Raw genomic sequence first — 18,657 nt, 5'->3', positions numbered from 1 at the left:
TGTAGATCGCATTTCGTATTGGAATTTCAAGACCCAAAGGGATGGGAATGGGGATGGGAATGGGATGGAGGTGTTGCAGCCCGAGGTGGAGTATTTGTTTGAGTTGGAGCTCGGGGACGGGTGGTTCCGGTGCCGACGGATAAGGAGGTTGAGGATTTTAGGCTCTGGGGGTGGAGGAGGTGAGGGGGCGCTGGGGAGGGGGGAGTTTAAGCCGAATAGTGCGGTTGTGGTGGTGGATTTATTGTTGAGGTGGGGGTTGTTAGGGGAGGAGGATGCAGAGGGGATTCGCGAGCGGCTGCATCGGAGATTGCCGTTCCCGGTGGTGGATCATGTGGTTTTTGGTTGTAGATGATGGGAGGAGAGATGGTTGAGTGGTGCAGGCATGGTGTTGTGGTGTAGGGCATACCCTTGCATCTGTTTCCAGATCCACGTGGATATACTCCTCAAGGGCATAAACCTGTATCTCAAAACTACGAGTATCGGGAGTAAAGTTGAAGTATGGAAGATTAATTACTTTTCCTCTATAAACCAAAACATGTGTATCATCTACACCGGATGCTTTCAACACAAATAGATATCAACGAAAAGAAAGAAATGTCATGTAACATGTTCCTTCTCCTCCTCCTTGGGTATCCGCACCGACGTAACAGTAATCAACGCAGCAACCAACTGGCATCCCAGCGCAAACCACCAAATAGACCTCAGTCCATGCAGACCCACACTGCCATCCGGCTGTTTATCCACACGCGTGCCAATCGCATCAGCCACACTGGTAATAATAGCCGAGGACAAGTTCTGGTTCGTGACCAGTAAACTCCCCGCACTGCCCTGATACGAGCGCGCAACATTGCTAGTGATGAAGATCGACGCAGCCGCAAAGGCAAGATCCGGACCGAAGGTAACGAGGGCAACACCCGGGAGTGACAGTTCCCAGTACGTGGTGGTAGCTGTCTGAGGGAGGAAAAAGGCCGGGCCGAGGGTAAAGGCGAACATGGAGATGGCGTAGATGTAATGGCCCGGAACCAGATGGAGGGTTCGACTAACGACCCAGGTGGCGACGATGCCGAAAATGGCATTGGGAAGATGGTACAATGCCACGTCGATGGGGCTGGCGTGCTGGATGCGTAGCCAGAATTGAATGGCGTAGAATTGCCACGCGCCAAAAAATGACCCAAAGCCCATGAAGTAGGCGATCATCAGCGGAGTGAAGCCCTTGGTCTTCCATAGTCGGTTGGGAATCAGAGGTCGCGCGACGTAACGCTCCACGATGAATAGGCCGATCAGTAGCACGATGCCAACGGCGGTTAGTACGCAGGTGTACACAGACCAGTCGGTGACGCCACCCTGCGTGAGACCGAAAAGCAGGCAGACACACCCCCCGATGGCAAACGCAGCGCCGAGAAAGTCGAACTGACGCAAAGAGGGGACTTCTCCACCCGCTTTATCGGCCATGGGTCGTAGTGGGGGAATGGAAAAATAGGCACCCACGGCACAGATGGAGGTGATGATGGCGTTGCAGCCGAAGATCCACGGGAGATGCTGATAGAGGAGGCCGCCCTCGATCGCTCCTAGGGAAAAGCCGAACGGGGCGCAGGCGGCCATGGCGGAAAACACCCGGTTCTTACGAATGCCGGGTTTATAGACACGCCCCAGGATGCTCATGCTGCCGGAGACAAGCACCCCGATGGCGAGACCCTGCATGGCACGCACCACGAAGAACAGCACATACCGAGAGGGGTGCACTGAGAACGCGCCGATGATGTTCCAGACGGTGAGCCAGAGAAAGGCACCGACCATGAGGTATTTTGGGGGCATCAGGTCAGTCACGGAGCCGGAAACCACCACCGACAGACCATTGGCAACATTGAAAGATCCGACCAGCCAGGGCAGCTCCGTGTTGGTGATGCCGAGGGCTTCCCGAAACTGCAGCTGGGGGGCGAGCACGTCACCCAGGAGGAACGAGAACAGCATCAGGCCTGCGGAACAGACCATGACAAGCACGATTTCTGCTCCCAAGCTGCTGATCTCTGGAGGCCGACCCTGTGTCGGTTTTGGGGGTGGAGAGCCAGCCTCGTCAGCAAAGTCCTTGTCCCGATGGACAAAAGAAGGCCGGCGGTGGCTGAGATGATGGCCGTCGGTGGGATCGGCATCGCGAGTGGGCTGTACAGCAGTCAATTCATAGGAATCATCCTCGCTATCAACCCCCGGCCGAGTAATGGTCTGCGGGAACTTCTTGAGTGCATCATGGTCGGCCAGTTGACCGAAGAGCGGATCTGGGGTTTGAGCCCCGGTCGCGGGGGTGGAGGCGAATTTGCTGCTGCCCGGGTAGGTTCCCGAGAAAGAAGATCTCCGCGACGTGGGAGCAGAATCCAGGCTGGTCTGCGTCACTTGTGCGGTCTTTTCTTTCTTGTCGGGGCTCGCGGATCGGGACGCATCCCGAGTGTAGGGATCGGAGGGCATCTTCAAGATACAGCAACCAGCAATAGAGGTAAATCAGGTACGGCACTAGGCCGAAGTGCGGTCTGAGATCTTTTATGAAATTTCGGGATCAGGTCTCCGTGAAACTGGGGCAAGTGGACCGGACCAGCGCAGAGTCAGGGTTTTCGCCAGCAGGCTGGATATTGGATAAGGGCTGAAATGGGCAGCCACGGCGCGGATTCTGACTCGTTGTGCTCTCGGCCAGCCGTTGATAAGCCGGGCCGTGGCCCTCTGGCGCTAGTGATAAGATTTTGCACCGCTAACAGCAATGGTGGGCTGCAATCCCTTGCGATGGTTTGCGCGTCGCCGTCCGAGTGGATCCCAGCATCCACGGTTGATCCACGGCTGATCCTGTCAATCCATCGGATTTCAATTTCCACTGCTACTGTCATCGTCGCCACCGTGATTCGGCTTAGGCGCGTCTTGCTAGGTCCGAGTTGTGACTAACTAGCGGGCAGATGCACGGACACGGATTGAATGCAAGATCGCCATAGTTCGTTGCGTGGCCGTGGCATTCGAGCATTCCCTCCCCGGGTTGATCGACAGGGCCGCATCATCGTGTCGCACTGTAGCCAAGTGATCGGTCGGATCGGCGGCGCTATTCGAGCAGAGCTGCGAGGCTTGGTTGCGGGTGATTGCCGGACGCGCACCTCGCAGATCATCCGGTCCTGCACATGTATCCGACGCCGAGCTTGCCATTCCCTGGTCTATGGCAGCGGTATCTATGGGAGCTATGGCATGTCGAGCTAGGCAGCAGCAACTGCACGGGTTCTGCGGAAGCTAGCGGTGCAACGAAACCACCCATGTCGCAGAATTCAAGATCAACTGGGTGAGGCCGTGCTGGGATCGACCTTGCTCGTTTGGTACTCCTTCCAGGGACTATTCGCAGCGCATTGATACTCCGTCGGTGATACCCCCCACCGAGTCACCTCGTTCCCTGTTTGCACTTCCGCGGGTCGATAGTTGGACGTCGTTGCTTTTGGCACCACTATCAAGGACCGGATGGCATCGCTAGCTTTATGGTGGATCACCGTGGTAGAAAAAGCAACTAGCCACGATGCAGCCTCCCCGGTGCCGTGTCGCCCGGATGCAAGGGGGTTTCTAATCCAATGGAATTGCGTGTCATCATAACATGGGGTGTGTTCGCCAGCCGTCTGTGCTGTCTTGATGTATTGTATAGCTACGCGAGGTGGCAGTTGCGACGTCTTACTCCGCAGGGTACTGCACTGCCATATGAGGCCTCCTTCTGCAGCGGGGATAATCGCATGCATACGGAGTAGAGAATTCATCATCCTGAACTGATGTTAACTATGCGAGCTGCGCGGTTCATCTCTAATCTGCAAGCCATCTCTTGATCTGCTGCCGCGGTAAGAGCGTGTCTTTGACACTGAGTATTCCTCCGACAATTGGTCGTATAGTATTGGGATGTCGTTAGGCTAGTCATGGGCTCAGCAAGGTCTAGGCTGATGCCACCCGTGAATTGAAACCTGGTAAATGATGGCATAACGCAGCAGTGGCTTGCCTTTCTGATCGTTACTGCGTAAATGCTGCCCATGTGGTTAATGGAAATTGCGATCGTGGCAGGTTTCCCGAGGCAGCAAAAGCGTGACCGGAATCAGCCTGCGGCAACCGCCCTCTTAGTAGCCAGATATATAGGAAATCGGCCACCCTTTAACCTCAGACATTTACTCATACCTCTCACTCGCTTCAATCAAGTGAACAATGGCGATGGGAGGAAAGTGGCCTCGTCGACTGATTCCCGGGCTTGCAGGGCAACAGCAACTGGCCTCTCTAGGGTCCATTTGGCGCCTCGTCGACCGTGGCATCCTAATATCATGATGCACATGCCAGTTTGCAAACCCCGATCAATCGGGTCCTCGGGATCTGGATACATCAGCCGATTTCACCTGTCCCGACTGTCAAGCACTCGGGAAGGTCATGTTGTCCGCACCGATCCCGACAACCAGAGGGAATGATGTCAAGTGGCTGACAACCTCACGGATGGCGTTACCTTATGATCCCAAGTGCTCGATAGACGCGCCAACGTGGCAGTGTGGAGATGCTATGGTGGAACGGCAATCGGCAGAGGTAAAAACATTTGCTTGCGACTAGCGGTGGGGATCAAGTATGCGAGAGACGGGTTCAGGAACCGGTTCCAGGGCATGACATGCCATGTGGCCAGTGACTGACCAAGACCCCTTAGTACAAGGGTTGCTTGGTGCATGTCCGTGGTTACACCTTCCTCGCCCCTGCAGCTCCGGGAAGCAACCGGAGTCAACACAATGCCATCCATGGCCGGGCATCTTGCATTAGATACTGTTGATGGATCTAGACCCACTATCAAATAACAGCTTAACGATCGCGCAACTCGTCATGAAACACCATCGCTTTCCATATCTTACGCGTCTCATCGTACCTAACAATTCGCAATCAGGAGACCATCTAATCTTCAACTTCAGATCGGATGACTTCCAACACCAGCATGCCGTGGCCCCAACCAACTTGATTTCCTGGATGCGGGAGACAGTAATCCGGGTCTTATCTATAGCTGCCGGGTTGAATGAGAGATATGTCCTCCATCGGCGGAAGTTGCGTGACGTGACCGTGCCACCTCTCCATTCACGATTCACGAGCGGAGGATAAGACGCCGCGATAGGCTGACAGGATGTCTAGCCCTGCCCCGCCTGCTCTTCATTCAAGAACCCCCTCACCACCATCACCATCCTTCCTCTACCTTCATCTCTTCATCCATACATCCTTCTACCCATCATCACAATGTCCACATCATTCCCCGAAGCCATCGGCATCCTCTCCATCGGAGAGATGGGCCTAGGCATCGCCCAGCTCCTTATCGCCCACAAGTACCGCGTGCTCACCTATGCGTCCGATCGGAGGTAATCCCGATTCCCTCCCCGCACATACTTTCTGCCGAAGTCTGTCCTTCTGGGCTGGATCTAAACCATCACAGCGACGCAACCCAACGCCGCGCCTGGGAATCCGGCATCGAACTCCGCCCTTCCCTCCAGGACCTCGTCGACCAAAGCGACTGTCTTCTCTCCATCGTCCCTCCCCGCGACGCACTCGAAACCGCCCGTCGCATCGTCGACGCATCCTCCGCCAGACCTTTAGTTCGAGATACGCCCCTCTATGTAGTCGATCTGAACGCCGTCTCCCCGAAAACAGCACGCGAAATCGCATCGTTAATCTCAGCCGCGGGGCCGCATCTCCAATTCATCGATGGGGGGATTGTCGGCGGACCCCCGAGACCTTCACCTACTGAAAACAACTCCCCTGATAAACCGACATGGAAATGTCCCAGCCTGGTCGTCTCAGGACCAGTCAAATTACCAGACGAGGAATTATCAAATACACTCAATATGAAACACATCTCGGATGAAATCGGTGTAGCGACCGGGTTGAAAATGTGTTTTGCCTCGTTGACGAAGGGGTATACGTCGTTGGCTATTCAGTCGTTTACGACGGCGCATGCGCTAGGTGTGTTGCCTGATCTGAAGGGGTTAATGGAGGAGTATAATCCCGCGGGACTGCAGATGGCGGAGAAGGGACTGGTGGGTATGCCACCTAAGGCGTATCGGTGGGTAAGGGAGATGAGGGAGATTGGGGATACGATGCGTGATGACGGGGGGTTTGAGAGTGATTTGTATGTTCACTTCTTCCACCCATATTTGAGTGGGGTGGTTGTTGACTGTGGAATAGGTTTTATGCTGTGGCACAGGTGTATCAATCTGTGGCTAATGATCCGGTCCTGGGGAGGGAGAAACCGGGGGATAGACAGCGAGGACAGACGGTTGAGGATGTGGTGGGGAGTTTGCATAGAAGTTTGAAGGTTAAGATGGAGTAGAGTGGGTACTTTATATGGTATTTTGTCGGATTATGGGATATGATTAGCATTTGGGGATAATTGATCTGCTTCTTCGAGATTACCACTAATGACATAGTTGCATAACCAGGAAAGACAGAATATGCCGCTACGATAACATTTTTCTAAAGACCCAAATAAGATCAAATCCGATGTTATTTCAATGCGAACGCCTGAACACCATACCCTAACCTAAGAACAAACCACAGATCGTTCCCAAGAAATCAATCCTAACCCATAACTACAGCACAAGAACCCAAACACTATACTAAGTCTTTACATCCTCAACATGAGTCGACCCACCCCGTTCCCCATCCTCCTGTCCCTTACCATCCGGTTTATCAACCTCCATCTCCGGATGCGAACCAGGGATCCGAGTATTCGGGTCTTCTCGATCCCAGCTCTTATTCAATCGATTCAGAGGCATAAGTGTCAAGGTGAGTACCAGTAGGAAGATCACCTATACAACCATTAGCATCATATCCATCTGAGAAGAGTAAGATGACTTACAATCCCTACCAGAATCATCTGCGTACGAGCATAATCCGGTGATCCGTCCTTGGTCGGGAACCTCTCTCCCAGAGCTGTCTCGATCGTAGGCGCGACGGACGACACCGCGTTCCCGATATTATACGCCACGCCGGTAAAGGCGGCTCTGATACCAGGGTGGGGACATAATTGCTGGAGTAGATTACCCAGGTTTCCAATCGCAGCGCCGTAGAAGAATTGCAAAAAGAACGCCCCCAGGGCGAGAAGATTCCAACTTGTCGGAAGAACCCAGAGCGGGAGCCAGGGAGCAACGAGGAGGCCGGCCCCCGCGGCGACCCATTTCGCGCTTAACTTGTGGGAGAGGAATCCGCCGACGACACCGCCCAGGATTCCTCCGATTTGGAGGATGCAAGTCACCCAGGTTTCTTGGACGATGTTGAGTTTGCGTTGGCTGACGAGAAAGGTCGGGTAGAGGTCCATGGTGCCGTGGCCCATCGTGGCCAGGCAGGAGGTTAGGCAGCAGGCGTAGATGAAGGCTTTGTAGTGGTAGCGGAGCACGTAGGTGAGCTTTTTGAGGAAGGGAAGGTTCCCGCCTACTGCTGTGCGGGGGTCTTGGGCTGCTCTGGGGGTAGTTTCTTCGTCTGGGATGGCTGCAGAGGCGACGCTGTAGTAGGGGGTTACGGCGTGGAGGATGCCCACGGGGAGGGTGAGGCCTGCACAGAGCCAGAAGAGGGAGCGCCAGCCGTAGGGGTCTGGGGAGGTGTAAGTATGGTATGGTGTTGGATTGGGGTGGAAGCTTACTCATGGCTAGATGTAGTCCGGAGGCGAAGAGGTATCCGGCTGAGAAGCCTTGCTGGGTGAATCCTGCGACGACGCCGCGGGCCTTTTCAGGAACGGCTTCCAGGACTGTGGCCATGACCAATCCATATGTACCGCCGTAGGCAACACCTGAAGGTGTCAGTGGATTTATGGATGATGTCCTGGTTGTCCTCACCAAATAAGAAGCGAAACCCGATCAGCTGGGGGAAGGTCTGGGAGAAGCCCGTGGCAATGGTGAACCCGCACATAAGAATCAGGTCGATCAGCATGGGAATCTTCCGCCCGTATTGGTCGGACAGAATGCCAAAGATGATGGCTCCGACTGCTCGAGAGATCATCGTGGTGGTGTTGGCTTCGGAGACATTTGTCTGGGGGACATTCAGTGCTTCCGCCACGTTGCTGAGGGTGAACGGCAGGGCATAATATTGCAGAGAGCCCAACGTCCAGCAGGACCAGCAAGCCAGCCAGATCAAGGCCTGGACTGGCTTCATCCGCAACGTGGACCCGATTTCCCTAGGGAGAGCGGCAATGGTGGTGAGTATGGTCATGATTGTGTGACAGGAAGGCTATGGTCCTCGAAAGCCAGCCAGAGCGAGGGAGGTTTATACCCAGATGGCTGCATCACACTTGGCGTCATCTTGGCATATGGGGTACCCCAGAACTGCGGGGGAGCAAACTAGGGCCTGCCAGCTCTCTGGGTCTGAGCTTAGCGAGTGATTCTGTCGTGTCATGCTTCCTGCTACATGGCTCGCCTAACCCTCGTGATTCAAAGTCACCGATAGCCTCGCCCGTTCTTCCAGTGGATGCTGTTGGGTTAGCCTATCATATTCTTTTTGAGACATGTATATCGCTTGGAGATTCTTGTGGTGCTTTTCCTTGCTCGCTGCAGGCTTTGACTAGTCCTAGATGCCTCATATGGCACAGGTCAATCCATCTGGGGTATGGCTATATTGTCACATTTCACTACCGTTACCATGCCCAAGCTCGAGTCCCAACTATCCACTGCAGATCCCCAGTCCTCCGCATGGGACCTACCGACAGGGATGTTCCCCACGGGGGCTGATCCTCCTTGGTCCAGCAGTGGATTGACGGACGATGATGGTCCGCCAACGGCCGTGGCCGGTCCGAGGCGCAATGGAGCATCAAGCTCCAGCCAATGATGCAACCATCCGAGGTCAGCTGGTATTACATATATGCCAGTCATGCATGCATGTCTTTGACCGACCACCGTTCCTCCAGCCGAATCCCAAATCACCGCAACTTGACCCCTTCCCCTCATCTGCCTACCGCAACTCATCTAACCCTGATTCTCACCATGGCTGAGCTCGTCCCTGCCAATGCATGGGATACGCACATCCATGTCTTTGACCCCGACACCTTCCCTTATGCCGTCCCGCGGTCGTATAGTCCCAAAGCCGCCCAGATGGCCGAATATCCCACGGCTGTGACGGGCTGTCGGAACATAGTGATCGTCCACGCCTCTATGCAAGGCGTCTCCCCGGCCCCTCTGGTCGATACCCTCTCCAAGCAGCAGCAGATGCCCGGGTACACTCTGCGAGGCCTAGCGACGATTGACCCCTACACCATCACAGACCAAGAGCTCGACGCGTTACACGCGGCGGGAGTGCGCGGTGCCCGTTTGCACGAGATGGCCTGGGGCCACGGCAAGCAGAGTGGAGGCAGCGACATCATCAAGAAGGTGACTGCCCTGGCCGACCGGCTGGCCCGGTTGGAATGGGCCATTGGGATCTTCTGCCCCATTAGTGCGTGGGCAGCCATGGCAGACACGATCCGCAACTTGGATCCCCGGATCCAAATGGTGGCCGATCATTTTGGGGGCACGTTCCCCGGGGAGGAGGATTCGCCCGAGTTCGCCACGTTCCTGGGCCTGATCCGGGAAAAGAGGGTGTGGGTGAAGGTGTCGGGCTTTGAGCGTCTGTACCACGGACACGCGAGCGGGATGCAGGCCATCGAGCCGATTGCAAAGGCTGTGATCGCGGCAGGTCCGGATCGGATTGTCTTTGGTACGGACTGGCCGCATACGCAGCTGGGGGTGACGCGCAAGGGCAAGACGGACCAGCAGCGTTTGGAGGAGGTCGAGGGCTTCCGGGAGGTTAACGATACCGAGCATATCCGGACGTTGCGTGAATGGATCCCCGACGAGGAAACCTGGCAGAACCTGTGGGTCAATAACCCTGCTCGGCTATTTCAGTAGTGATTGGAGGTGGAGATGACGTCTTTTGGTTGACGTGGATGCGGATGGCGTGCTAGTGGCTGTCATGTACTCATACTTCCATTATATATCCAGCGAAAGAAGTTTGCCCGAGAATATCACAGAGGACGTTTCTCATTTTTTTTATTGAAGCTATTCTTTGTATCAGATCATAGTATCATAACAAGCTGTAACCCCAGAGAAGCAGTCCAAACGAGTAAAGACAGCCAAGGGAGCAGCATCGATCTTATCGGCCGATCCGACGGACAGGCGGGGTATCGCATACCCGACGGGGTTTATAAGCAACAACCCTCCACTCCCATCCAGCTCCATCCACCACGTTCTATACATGTACTGACTACCCATCATGTCGCACAAATCTAATCTCCTCATCTTCGGTGCCACCGGCAGCATCGGCCAATACATCACCGACGCCATCGTCAGCGCCCAAGACTCCTTCGGCCGCATCTCCATCTTCACCAGCCCCAACACCCTCACCAACAAGCCCGATGAGATCAACGCACTCCGCCACAGGGGTGTTGATATCCTGGTGGGCGATATTACCAATCGCGATGAGGTGCTCAAGGCCTATGGAGGTATACATCGCCCAGCTGCACCCGGTTTGTGGTATGCTAACAGCACCAGGCGTCGACACCATCATCTCCGCCCTAGGTCGTGGCGCCATTGCAGCCCAGATCCCTCTTATTCAACTAGCTAACGAGACTCCTCACATCAAGCGCTTTCTACCTTCGGAATATGGCACGGATATTGAATACAGTCCCGCTTCGCAGCACGAGAAGCCCCACCAGCAGAAGCTCAAGGTCCGCGCTGCCCTCAAGGAGGTGCGCAGTGACCTCGAGTATGCCTACGTCGTGACGGGTCCTTATGCAGACTTTCCCTTCTACCTGGGCCGGTCGAACTTTGCCAAGGGGGGCACCTTTGATGCGGTCGCCAAGAAGGCTGTGTTGCTGGGTGATGGACAAGGTCGGATCAGTCTGACCGCGTGTGCGGAGTATGTTGCCTCGATGAAGAAACCAAGGAGTATGCTGACGAGATAGTGTCGGAAAATTCGTCGTCCATGCCCTGACCCACTGGGATGCTGCTCGTAACCGCGCACTCAAAGTCAACTCGTTTACTACGACCCCGGCCGAGATCCTGACGCTCTTTGAGAACCAGACCGCGAGTGATTGGACAGTCGAATATACCTCGCTGGATGAGCTGCGGGCGTTTGAGAAGGAGGCCTGGGATAAGGGTGCCCCCGAGGCTACACTGTACACGCTGCGGCGCATTTGGACGGAGGGAGGGACTCTGTACGAGCGTCGGGACAATGAAGACATCGGCGTGACGGAGACGACGACGTTGTCTGAGCTGGTGAAAGACTCTGTCCAGAAGCAGGTCGAGGCGGGTGCAGCTAAGCATTGAGAATGAGCACGGGCATGTAACAAATAGGTATATGATCGATGATCCCAGCTGTAGTCTACGTCGCACTGGAAAGTATCGAGGCGAACTGCTCGTAGGCGGAAAACACAATACCACCGCTCAATACCAACCGGCCAAGGCGCATAGTGCTGCCTCGCCAGAACCCCTGAATGCCCTCCTCGCGCAGCAGCTCCGTCACCGCTTCCGACATGCCTTTCTGGCTCATCCCCTGGACGCGGGTCTTGACCGTGTCAAACGGCTGCGTCGCGTAGACGGTGATGGTGCCGGCTATTGAGCCCATGAAGAAGGTGGTAGCCCCGTTGACCGGGATGGACCGCTCCTTGAATGTTTCTTTGAGCATGTTGTAGGACCCCATGCGCACTGCGGAGGTGGCAGACTGCTTCACCGTTGTAGGGACCACGCCGCGATAGAGCCCACGAACGCCTTGTTGAGATACCAGCATATATGCTCCATGAACGGCGCCGCGTGCTTTCCGAGGACGTTTCGCATCGTCAATCCTAGCCTCGAATTAGCCATGGATCACGCGGATAGCATTAGAACACCTACAGAGCAGTCTTGATCCTCTCCGTAGGCGTCACAGCAAGGACACTCTCAAACCCGCCAGCAACCATGCCTGCAAGGATGCCATTGGCAGTTGACATTCGGCCTGCATCATCCACCAGCTGGTTCTTGATGGAATCGAAACACAGAAACCGCACCCCCGCCTTCAGCATGGTTCCCACAACCAGACTCGAGCAACCAGTGTATATTCCTCCGATCCCCTCCGCGGCGATGACCTGACGAATGAGCTGAAAGGGATTCTTCGTACTACCGGTGTTCCCTCCGAGCTGCAGACGCGTTTTGGCGAATTCGAAAGGGTACTGCAGGGCGTTAGAGATGCAGGGCGAGCCGGGGGTTGGAACATGCCGTTGTTGCTGCCTCTGCTCCCCCGGCCATGCCTCCTGCCAGGAGGGAGACGGCTGGGGAAATGCGTTGCCCCTGATAAGTTAGCGTTGAATGGAAATAGGTAGAATGTCTACCTTCTGATTAGGAGTGTGGTGTCGCTCATCTTGAGCGGTCGCGAGTTGCTTTGTGGCCATGGCGATGGTTTGACAATGCCGAATGCCGTCTTGAAAGTGTCATGGTCGCACAATTCGAGCTATACTGGTTATTTGAGCTATACTTGTCGTACTGAGGAATGCGACTTTGTTGACGCGCTGCCACGGGGAGTTGTGCTCCGGGCAAGGCGAGATAGTCTGCATCTCACAGAGCAGACAGGCGCTGCTTCCTACCGACGAGGCATATGCGAGCCATTCTAGTGCTCCATTCTCAATCGGACGTCCGAATTGATCGGAACCTACCCGTCACCAAGTGGAGAGATTGTTGTGGTTGAATGTTGATGCGGGCAGCCATGACATCACGGGATCCGACGGAGCGAAATGCTCCGTGGCGCTAGTCCCTATTGAGCCAGGACTGCGTGTCCGTGTCCTGTGACCGTATGGCCAATCAGCAATGCGGATACCGGATTAGTCAGAAGAGCATGCCTCGTCCGAAACAGGAAAGACATCCCATCCTACAACTCCCGTGCTTCAAGCTTTCTAACCGAGGACTGCATCGATGCTAGTTCATAGTATGTACTACTAGGCATAGCCGCCGCCTTCCCCGCAGACTCAGATCGGATGCTGCGTCATGCTGGCCGTGCCCCGACTAGTTGCTCTTGGCTCCCCCGGATCGCCCGCCTGCGGCTTCTGAATTAACCGTCGTGGCCTCTCATCAGCCCCCTCAATCTTACACTGGCAATTCTCCGTGCTGTCGGCATGTACGGCCATGAGTCCTAAACGCCAATCTCCTCCGACCACACCCCGGGCCTGTCAATTCTGTCGCGTTCGCAAGATCCGCTGTGACAATGTGAAACCCGTCTGTGGCTCGTGCCAGCGCCATGATCGACAATGTGTCTATGTCGTCGACCCACCCCGGCAGAGGTACGTCTCGTTATCCGTGGCTGGCCAGATCATGCCACGCCGGTCTGACCTGCCATAGGCCATCCAGAGCCCTCATCAACGCGGCTCATCGTCAGAGGCGTGCGGCTGAGAACGTCATCATTGCCTTGAAGAATGCGGAGCCTAATGCCCGGGATGGCATTCTAGACTCGATCCAGGTCAAGGATGGGTTCCTGGAATTGCCGCCGGCCTTGACTGGCCCCAGTTCCACCAACATCCCGGCCCAGCCGGCCCAGGCCAGTGATGCATACAACGGCTCGACCCTGTCCAGCACACCCAATGACTTGAATGATACCACCTCCGAGGACGAGGAATACGACCCCACCACCTTTCTATCCCGCGATGAATGCGGTACAGTCGGTATATTTGGCCCGTCGTCGGCGTTGCATGCCCGGAGCCCCGTCGGCCTTGTTGACGGCGCCAACCCGCGATCGGCTGCTGAACCGGATCGGTATCAACTCATTGCCGAGGCAGCCCTACAGCGCCAACGCGAGCCTGACCTGCGTCATCTAGTGACCATAGGGGGGATCCCGTCCGAGTTGGCCTTGCATCTGCTTGACCTGCACTGGAACCGCCAGCATCACACGTTCCTGCTGACCTATCGCCCAGCATTCATGCGAGATCTGGTCACCGGTGGGCCGTACTGCTCGGAGTTTCTGCTTAGCGCCGTCTTTGCCTGTTCGAGTAAGTTTTCAGAACGGCTCGAGGTGCGGGAAGATCCTCGACGGCCCGAGTCTGCTGGGAAACAGTTTTTCGACCGGTGTGACCAATTGCTGGCTGAGCAGTCACTCTTGACACATTCTAGCATTCCCACTATCGCCGGGTTGATCATGCTCGGCAGCACTTTCAACGCCCGAGGACAGACCTCAAAAGGTTGGTTGTACACGGGGTTTGCCCTGCGCATGGTGTACGACATGGGGTTGCATCTCGACTGCAAGGAGGTTGCTGCCAGTGCGGAGGATATCGAGGTCCGTCGTCGTGTCTTCTGGGCAGCTTTCATATGCGACAAACTGCAGAGCTTGTACTTTGGGCGTCCCTTTACCATTCAGCTGCGTGATGCCCATGTATCGCGAGTCTTTATGGATACTTTTGAAGAGAATGAGCTGTGGATGCCATATGTCGATCCCCAGAAGCCGGAGAGCCAGATCCGCTCTAATGTCCCTACGCGCATCTATTCCGTGACCGTTTTTCAACAATTGTGCTCATTGTCCAAGATCATGACGAGCATCATCGATCGCTTCTACATGGCTGGTGCCACTGGGAGCAAGACGCGCAAGTACCTGGAGCTGATCGACCGCCGGCTAGCGACGTGGTACCGGAAACTACCAGTGGAGCTGCAATTCGAGCCCTGGGCGGATGATGGCCGGTCTCCACCAGCTGTCGTCGCGCCCAATGTCATCATCCTTCTGACCACCTACAACGCGCTCATCATCTTGCTACATCGCCCGTTCATGGGCAGTGGGCATTTGCGCGCCGAGGATCCGCCGGCGGACTCCTGGGAACGCTGCATCACAGCTGCCCGCAACATCACGAGCCTGGCGTTGGCGTATCGCTCCGGCTATTCGCTACGGCGGGCGAACTACATGCTCAGCTACGCGGTGTATGTAGCTTGCACCATTCATGCACGCAATCCGGCCATCCGGGAAAGTACACGACGCAAAGAAGCCTCGTCTCCATTGACAGTCTGTCTGCGCTGTCTAGACGAGCTGGCAATCCCCAACTGCGGAGTGTCGGCGCCATCGAAGATTATCCGCCGGCTGATGGAGGCCAACGGCATGTCCATCCAAACGGGTACGCATCCCAATATAAAACCTGAAATTTGCTAACAAACCAGGCTGCGACCCTACCATCCAAGACCCCTTCCAGGTGGACATCAACCTAGACTTCCAAACATTCCCGGGCCTCGACTTCAGCCCGCGCCGCCTCGACCACGACAACCAGCTCTCCGGGTTCCAAGACTTCAACCAAGATCTGGATCTGCTGTTCGGGTTCATGAACGAGCCGGACGTGTCCATCTCATCGATCTTCAATAGTGTTGTTCCTTACTAACTGTACATCCATACCCTATCAAATAGACCTTTCTTTCACTCTAGAACAATCGTCATTCCTAAAATCCATAAAACTAAATACCCACGTAAACTATCCATCATCATACCTCCCCCCTCCCCCAAACCCACCACCCCAGAAGCATAACTCACTCCAATACAGCAGGATCCTCCCTAACCACCTGATCAAAATACGGCTGAAACGCCAACCACATCTTACTTGAATTCCCACTCTTCCTATGCGTCAACTCCGCCTCCTCCCGATTAATAAACACCTTTTCCCACCCGGGCCCAGCCGCCGCATTCGCCATCATCTGCGCATGACAACATCTATCCAACGCAATGAACAAAAACGCAGCCTCATCGACCGTCTTCCCACAGGTAATCATCCCATGATTCTGCAATATCACGCTCCGACACGTCGGGCCCAATGCCTTGGCAATCCGAGCCCCTTCTTCCGTGGAGAGAACCGTCCCTCCGTACCGCGGATACACGGCGAGATCGTTGTAAAAGCGTAACGCATCCTGGTATAGCATTTCGATGGGACGGGCGAAGCAACTGAATGCTTTCCCGTAGACGGAGTGCGCGTGGCATGCTGCGTTGAGGTCCGGACGCGCTTTGTGGATTTCGCTGTGGATGGCGAATGCGGGGCCGTTGATGGGGGATTGCGCGCCGCCGGGGAGGACTTGGCCGTGTTCGTTGACGAGGACGAGGTCTGAGACGCGGATGAGGGAGAAGTGTGTGCTTAGGGGGTTGATCCAGAAGTGGTCTGTAGATGTTAGTTTGGCGTTGGGGTTTGGGGGGGATGGGGTAAGGGAGGTGGGGGTTACGGGGATTGAGGGGATCGCGGAGGGAGATGTGGCCTGCTACGCCCTCGTCGAAACCCTGTTTGGCGAAGACTCGAAAGGCTGCTGCTAGATGCTGTTTCTGGTATTCGCGCGATTCTTCGGCGGTGGTGAAGGTGGGAGGGGAGCGGATTACCACTTTGCCTTCTTTGTCGCCGAGGAAGTGCACTTCGTCGAAGAATTGGGAGGGGGTGCCATTGTTCGGGTTGGTTTGGGTTGTGGTTTCGGTGGTGGTGGTCATGGTGGGTGGTTGTTTGAGTGTAGATCTGAATGTATAGTCGTGGTAAAGGGAAGATTGTTGGGATTGGTCAAGGTAATACCGGGATAGGGTTTGGACAGTTCGATTGATGGATCCTGAGATCTTGTATTTTATAACCTGCCAGTGGGTCAAATGCAAAGGTATCGAACCCGTGGTGGCCATCGCATCGGATAGACGGACAGTAACAGGCACGGAGAGTCGATCTCCGTCGACGGAGCCTGGCATCCGCCCGTCGCAACTCAATGGCCTTGCCCCGTGGTGGCATCCCCGCATGTGATGTCAGCGGGGAATAAGGCGATCCATCGCGTACACCATATCATTCCCCCCTCGCGCCGGTTTGTCCGATCCAACCATACCTTCATTCCGCAGCATTCAAACAATAACCGACATGAAGGCTGTAGGAGTCAAAAACGGCAAAGGGGATGCAGATGCCCTCTTTATCGAGGACGGGATCCCGGACCCAGTTCCGGTGGGGAATCGCGTGCTGGTCCGCATCAAGGCCTTTGGATTGAATCGAATGGACATTATGCAGAGGGAAGATCGCTATCCGTATCCGTTGTTGCCGGAGTCGGGGAAGATCATGGGCGTGGAGTTTAGTGGGATTGTCGAGGAGAAGGGGCCAGACTGTACGTCTATCATGTCATTGGTAGAGATTTTTGCTGAGAAAGTAGGCTCGGATGATTTCCAGATGGGCGATAAGGTGTTTGGACTTGCATATGGAGGAGCAGTATGTCTGTTCTTTCCCATCATAGACATCGATTGACAATGGAACAGTATGCGCAGAAGATTGCAGTCTCGGAGAAGATGCTCGTGCATCTGCCCTCAACTCTGTCTTTCGAAGAAGCAGCCGGTATTCCCGAGGTATGACTCGTTTACTCTGTGCCAGAGAAACATGTTAACAAAAACCAGACTTCTTTCACTGCCATCCAGGCCATTCACCTGGTGGGTAACCTCCAGCCCGGCCAGTCGGTGCTCATCCACGCCGGCGCCTCTGGAGTCGGCCAATCCGCCATCCAGATTGCCAAGGTCGGCGGTGCATACCAGATCTTCACCACCGCCGGAAGTGACCAAAAGTGCGACCTGTGTCGTTCCCTCGGGGCCGATTTTGCAGTCAATTATCGCTCGGGAGAGGACTTTGCGGAGGTGATCAAGAGGGAGACGAATGGCAAAGGCGTGGACCTGATCATTGACCTAGTAGGAAGAGACTATTTCCACCAGAACATGGCCTCGGCAGCCATGGACTCCCGGATGGTGCTGGTGGCAGCACTTAGTGGCAGCAAGGTGGATGACTTTGATCTGCGCGCGTTGCTCAACAAGCGGATTTGGCTCTTGGCAACGACGTTAAGAACCAGATCTGCTGACTATCAAGGCCAACTGCGAGATTTGTTCGCTGAGAAGATCCTTCCTCATATTAAGACTGGGGAGGTGAAGACAACGGTCGACAAGGTGTATTCGTGGACCCAGGTGACCGATGCCCATAAGCGGTTGGAGTCAAATGTCAACGCGGGGAAGATTATTTGTGTGGTTAATGAGACTTAGCTTGTCTGAATATGAGATTTCATCACATTGCGATCCTCGTAGCGTAGATATATGAACTAAACGTATGAAAATAAGCGGCAACAGAAACAAAAAGAACATATAGTCATGGAAATCAAATACACACGGTCAATATGCAACAGGCCGTGAAGGTGAACTACGGTACCGAAGAGCATATACGCCACAGGAGCTTCGTCCGAATTCGAAGCAATAGATGAAAGTCTTTCTCAACTATACCTGGGAGACTAATGCCATTAAAGAGTACCGTTATACACTGGTAACAAGGCACGTAAGCTTGTAACATCCAGAGCCCTTTAACGCAGGATGAAATACGTGGTACGTCATAGTATCATGTTTACAATCATAGTAGGTCCTATAATAAAAAAAACCCCTTGTTGTATCGCTAAAACCAGATTCATGGCTCTTCCATACGTCGATCGATGAATTCCAAAGCCATCACACTCCAGGGGCATAGATCCCTACAAAATCAGTAGCTCACTAGAGGAAAGACTTCACTACATCAGGTTTTGTGTCGGCGCTCAACTCAGCATCATGGCCGAATAGCCACTCCCGACGCAACTCATGTCCCCAAAAGATCGGGCTAGAGGAACTGTCCTGCCGCATCAACTTGTCTTATCGGCGCTGCTCGATGCCGTCATCGATATACAAAATATA

At 54.8% G+C, this 18,657-nt stretch overlaps 9 protein-coding genes across 9 annotated transcripts; 5 read left to right on the top strand and 4 right to left on the bottom strand.

Annotated features, from left to right (window-relative positions):
- Positions 1-558: 558 nt before the first annotated feature.
- On the bottom strand, positions 559-2,460 carry BO94DRAFT_504026 (efflux pump antibiotic resistance protein; the record flags this gene model as incomplete). The annotated part of the gene is made up of 1 exon (XM_025609496.1): positions 559-2,460. One exon carries the CDS (start codon positions 2,458-2,460, stop codon positions 598-600), a length of 1,863 nt encoding a protein of 620 aa, XP_025461830.1. The 3' UTR covers positions 559-597.
- Positions 2,461-5,232: 2,772 nt separating this feature from the next.
- Positions 5,233-6,615, top strand: BO94DRAFT_540524 (6-phosphogluconate dehydrogenase C-terminal domain-like protein). Its single transcript, XM_025612934.1, has 3 exons — positions 5,233-5,372; positions 5,447-6,139; positions 6,196-6,615. The coding sequence occupies exons 1-3, from the start codon at positions 5,254-5,256 to the stop codon at positions 6,338-6,340; spliced, it is 957 nt and encodes a 318-aa protein (XP_025461829.1). The 5' UTR covers positions 5,233-5,253; the 3' UTR covers positions 6,341-6,615.
- Positions 6,475-8,518, bottom strand: BO94DRAFT_310545 (MFS general substrate transporter). The gene is made up of 4 exons (XM_025606819.1): positions 7,842-8,518; positions 7,649-7,795; positions 6,869-7,599; positions 6,475-6,818 (listed from the first exon to the last, which is right to left on the bottom strand). Exons 1-4 carry the CDS (start codon positions 8,212-8,214, stop codon positions 6,627-6,629), a joined length of 1,443 nt encoding a protein of 480 aa, XP_025461828.1. The 5' UTR covers positions 8,215-8,518; the 3' UTR covers positions 6,475-6,626.
- Positions 8,519-8,981: 463 nt separating this feature from the next.
- On the top strand, positions 8,982-9,881 carry BO94DRAFT_551362 (amidohydrolase 2; the record flags this gene model as incomplete). Its single annotated transcript, XM_025613541.1, has 1 exon — positions 8,982-9,881. One exon carries the CDS (start codon positions 8,982-8,984, stop codon positions 9,879-9,881), a length of 900 nt encoding a protein of 299 aa, XP_025461827.1.
- A 334-nt stretch (positions 9,882-10,215) lies between these two features.
- Positions 10,216-11,708, top strand: BO94DRAFT_628952 (NAD(P)-binding protein). Its single transcript, XM_025617521.1, has 3 exons — positions 10,216-10,474; positions 10,524-10,890; positions 10,937-11,708. The coding sequence occupies exons 1-3, from the start codon at positions 10,246-10,248 to the stop codon at positions 11,298-11,300; spliced, it is 960 nt and encodes a 319-aa protein (XP_025461826.1). The 5' UTR covers positions 10,216-10,245; the 3' UTR covers positions 11,301-11,708.
- BO94DRAFT_540522 (mitochondrial carrier) lies at positions 11,265-12,386 on the bottom strand. Its single transcript, XM_025612933.1, has 2 exons — positions 11,865-12,386; positions 11,265-11,815 (listed from the first exon to the last, which is right to left on the bottom strand). The coding sequence occupies exons 1-2, from the start codon at positions 12,029-12,031 to the stop codon at positions 11,356-11,358; spliced, it is 627 nt and encodes a 208-aa protein (XP_025461825.1). The 5' UTR covers positions 12,032-12,386; the 3' UTR covers positions 11,265-11,355.
- A 526-nt stretch (positions 12,387-12,912) lies between these two features.
- BO94DRAFT_540520 (fungal specific transcription factor domain-containing protein) lies at positions 12,913-15,383 on the top strand. The gene is made up of 2 exons (XM_025612932.1): positions 12,913-15,088; positions 15,132-15,383. The coding sequence occupies exons 1-2, from the start codon at positions 13,237-13,239 to the stop codon at positions 15,344-15,346; spliced, it is 2,067 nt and encodes a 688-aa protein (XP_025461824.1). The 5' UTR covers positions 12,913-13,236; the 3' UTR covers positions 15,347-15,383.
- Positions 15,384-15,452: 69 nt separating this feature from the next.
- On the bottom strand, positions 15,453-16,439 carry BO94DRAFT_612306 (arad-like aldolase/epimerase). Its single transcript, XM_025616664.1, has 2 exons — positions 16,173-16,439; positions 15,453-16,111 (listed from the first exon to the last, which is right to left on the bottom strand). Exons 1-2 carry the CDS (start codon positions 16,426-16,428, stop codon positions 15,492-15,494), a joined length of 876 nt encoding a protein of 291 aa, XP_025461823.1. The 5' UTR covers positions 16,429-16,439; the 3' UTR covers positions 15,453-15,491.
- Positions 16,440-16,834: 395 nt separating this feature from the next.
- On the top strand, positions 16,835-17,985 carry BO94DRAFT_612302 (NAD(P)H-quinone oxidoreductase; the record flags this gene model as incomplete). Its single annotated transcript, XM_025616663.1, has 4 exons — positions 16,835-17,072; positions 17,118-17,173; positions 17,221-17,307; positions 17,356-17,985. The coding sequence occupies 4 exons, from the start codon at positions 16,835-16,837 to the stop codon at positions 17,983-17,985; spliced, it is 1,011 nt and encodes a 336-aa protein (XP_025461822.1).
- Between the last annotated feature and the right edge of the window lie 672 nt (positions 17,986-18,657).

Source organism: Aspergillus sclerotioniger (genome assembly GCF_003184525.1).
Source record: "Aspergillus sclerotioniger CBS 115572 chromosome Unknown BO94scaffold_49, whole genome shotgun sequence".
NCBI lineage: Eukaryota > Fungi > Ascomycota > Eurotiomycetes > Eurotiales > Aspergillaceae > Aspergillus > Aspergillus sclerotioniger.
The sequence above is the reverse complement of the archived record's forward strand: the minus strand, read 5'-3'. Positions and strand labels throughout refer to the sequence as shown.